This window comes from Microtus ochrogaster, linkage group LG4 (genome assembly GCF_000317375.1).
Source record: "Microtus ochrogaster isolate Prairie Vole_2 linkage group LG4, MicOch1.0, whole genome shotgun sequence".
NCBI classification, from domain to species: Eukaryota; Metazoa; Chordata; class Mammalia; order Rodentia; family Cricetidae; genus Microtus; species Microtus ochrogaster.
The window spans coordinates 6,935,371-6,938,453 of record NC_022030.1 but is presented as its reverse complement, the minus strand read 5'-3'; the positions used below and the strand labels follow the sequence as shown (position 1 = coordinate 6,938,453).

The 3,083-nt window shown below is 46.5% G+C and overlaps 1 protein-coding gene across 1 annotated transcript in view; it reads left to right on the top strand.

Annotated features, from left to right (window-relative positions):
- Positions 1-3,083, top strand: part of Map3k5 (mitogen-activated protein kinase kinase kinase 5) — a 206,024-nt gene that overhangs the window by 178,917 nt on the left and 24,024 nt on the right. The window contains exons 22-23 of the mRNA XM_005360963.3: positions 2,130-2,307; positions 2,398-2,566. Of these exons, the coding sequence (XP_005361020.1) occupies positions 2,130-2,307; positions 2,398-2,566 (347 nt within the window). The remainder of the gene's footprint in view (positions 1-2,129; positions 2,308-2,397; positions 2,567-3,083) is intronic.

Sequence of the window (3,083 nt, the reverse complement as noted above, 5' to 3'; positions counted from 1 at the left end):
AGGTCACTTTAGGTTTGTGTCAAGTTGACAGCTGAAGCCAACCATGACATGGACTGAAGAGACAGCTCAGTCGGTATAGTATAGTGCTAGGTTACCTGCGTTTGGTCCCCAAGACTCACATTAAAAAAAAAAGTCAGGCATAGCAGTGCATGCTTATGAACCTAACACTGGAGAGGCAAGGGACAGGGGGATCCATGGAGCTCAGTGGACAGCTAGCTTGGTCTGCCGGGTGAGTTCCAGGCCAGTGAGAGACCCTGCGCTTCAAAAACAAAGCATGTGTGTGTGTCTGTGTGTCTCTGTGTGTGTGTGTGTCTGTGTGTGTGTCTGTGTGTGTCTCTGTGTGTGTGTCTGTGTGTCTCTGTGTGTGTGTCTGTGTGTCTCTGTGTGTGTCTGTGTGTCTCTGTGTGTGTGTCTGTGTCTCAGTGTATGTCTGTGTGTCTCTGTGTGTGTGTCTGTGTGTCTGTGTGTGGTTTGTAAACATTACTTGAGAAACAGTTCTGGATTTTATCCTTTGGGCCCTACACATATCATAAACACGTGTATACATATCTACAAACACACATGCATCTGCATGCACATACAAGATATTTGTTTATCGTAGAAAATTTGGAAAACGTTTCACCCTAATTAGATCATATCCTCTAGAAAGAACTACCATGAATATTATGGCAATGTTTCATGTATTTTCTTTCAGTTATATGTACAACATGTAACATTTTCTCTCTCTCTCTCTCTCTCTCTCTCTCTCTCTCTCTCTCTCACACACACACACACACACACACACACACACACAAACTTACGTACATTGAAATCCAAAATCTAAAAGTACCCAGAGAAGCTGAAGGCATGATGAAAGGTCCATTATTGGTTGATTTAATTGTCAACTCAACACGTCCTAGAATCTCCTGTGAAGAGAATCCTGGTGAGGGATTGCCTAGATCAGTTGGTCACTGGGCATGTCTGCAGGAGACTATTTTGCTTAGGATAATTAAGGTGTAAAGACCCACTCATTGTGAGCATCATTCCCTGGGTTTGGGTCCTGGACAGCCCTGGCTTCCTGGAAGTGATGGCTTTAACCTCAAATTCTGGATTAAGATGAGCCCTTTCTCACCTATGTTGGGTTTGCCAGGAATTTTCCCCCTAACAACGGAAAGGAACTAGGACAGTTACCAGAGAGAAGAGTGAGTGATTGCAGACGTGTGCTGGTCCGTGGCCAGCGCCCCTGTAATGACTGCTGATGTGCACAGTGGTGAACGGTGGGAGGGACCCCCTGCTGACTGATCAGCTACTGTCTTTGAGACTCGGGTGATCTCAGCTCAGCCCAGTTTAAGAGAAATTAAGTAAAAAGAGGTTTCCAGGCAACCATGGATTCTTTTTTTATGACTTTCCACTTGCCTTTTTTAGTAAGAGATGTTTGTAGTGTTGAGACAGTAAAGATGTTTCTGGCAAAAAATTACTGTTTTTAAAACCAGTGCGGAGAGAATGTTGGGAGCTCCTGTTATGCTTTCTTGGTCGCCATCAAAATAAAGCAGAAGTTCGTGTTTGCCATGGACTTAGGGTCTGGCAACTAGGAATGGCCTCAGAGGTCAGTTGATCCCTTGGTTTCCGAAATTCTCTTAGCAACAAAGGCTTTTTCATATGCATCCTCAGGTTGCCATGGCATGTGGCTGTCAGCATAACTGTCTGAGGTAAAGCAGGTTTGGAACCTGTTGCAACAGCCCCTTAGCATCCCATTCCTTCCCACTTCCAAGGCAGCCGCAGATGCTAAGGTGATCCCGCACACTTGTGAAGATACAGCTTAAAATCGTACATCTCATCGTGTTTCTAGATGTGGGAACTGAGACCTGTAAATATCAGTGTAAGTCGTCGATTAAATTAGATTAGAACCCAGTACCTGCTGAGCCTACCGCCTGCTTTTCCCGCCCCGGGAGACATTCCTCTCAGGGTTCAAGAGGCCCTTTCCACTTGACTGTGTTGTACAGAGCAAGGCAGAGACTGTGATCACATGACCAGCTTCCTATATGGCGTGATTTGTCTGCTCACTCCCATAAAGATCTCTTTCGCCCATCTTCTAGTCTGTGTGGTGTTTTTAATGTGCTTGCTGCCTTCTGTCTCTTCTCCCATCACAGAATATCTCAGAAGTATCTCCCTGCCGGTTCCTGTCCTGGTGGAAGACACCAGCAGCAGCAGCGAGTATGGCTCAGTCTCTCCTGACACGGAGCTGAAGGTGGACCCCTTCTCCTTCAAAGCCAGAGCCAAGTCCTGCGGGGAGAAGGATGGGAAAGGGATACGGACACTCTTTCTGGGGTAAGGAGCTGACTTTTTTGTGTTGAAATACCCTGGGAAGTGTGTGGCTTAAGGAAGGAAACCCTGGCTTACGCGGCACCGTTATTACAGCATTCCAGATGAAAACTTTGAAGACCACAGTGCGCCCCCTTCCCCCGAGGAGAAAGACTCCGGCTTCTTTATGTTGAGAAAGGATAGCGAAAGGCGGGCCACCCTCCACAGGATCTTGACGGAAGACCAGGACAAGGTCGTGCGGAACCTGATGGAATCGCTGGCCCAGGTAAAACACGGTGGACACTTCTCTTCCTGGAGATTGGCAGTTTATTTGTAATGTAATTTGATTTCTTTTTCTTTTGATGATAAACGTCCACTGTGTTGCCCAGGTTAGGCTCAGGCTATCCCTGTCTTTCTCCTGGTTAGGCGGGGCTACAGGGACATTCCACTGTTCTCTGGCCAGACCCTACATGGTTTCCCGTGTCTTTCCGACATGGGCTTGTGGCAGATGCTCTGAAGTGTGAGGCCACTGTAGGACCCCGAATCAGAAGACACACCTGCATGCTGGGTGTCCTAGCCCCTGGGAGACTGATGCAGGAGAATGGTGCCTTCTATGCCACCCTGGGCTACACAGGGAGACTTTGTTTAAAAAATAATAATAAAAGCCCTCTTCTTGGATAAACAAAGAAGAAACCTTAAGTGTTGAAACTCTTTGTGAATATTATTGTATGTTGAAAGCAGTGTTATTGCTATTTACTCTTTTTCTTGCTTGCTGCTCTTTGTTTCCATTCCATCCCTCCTTC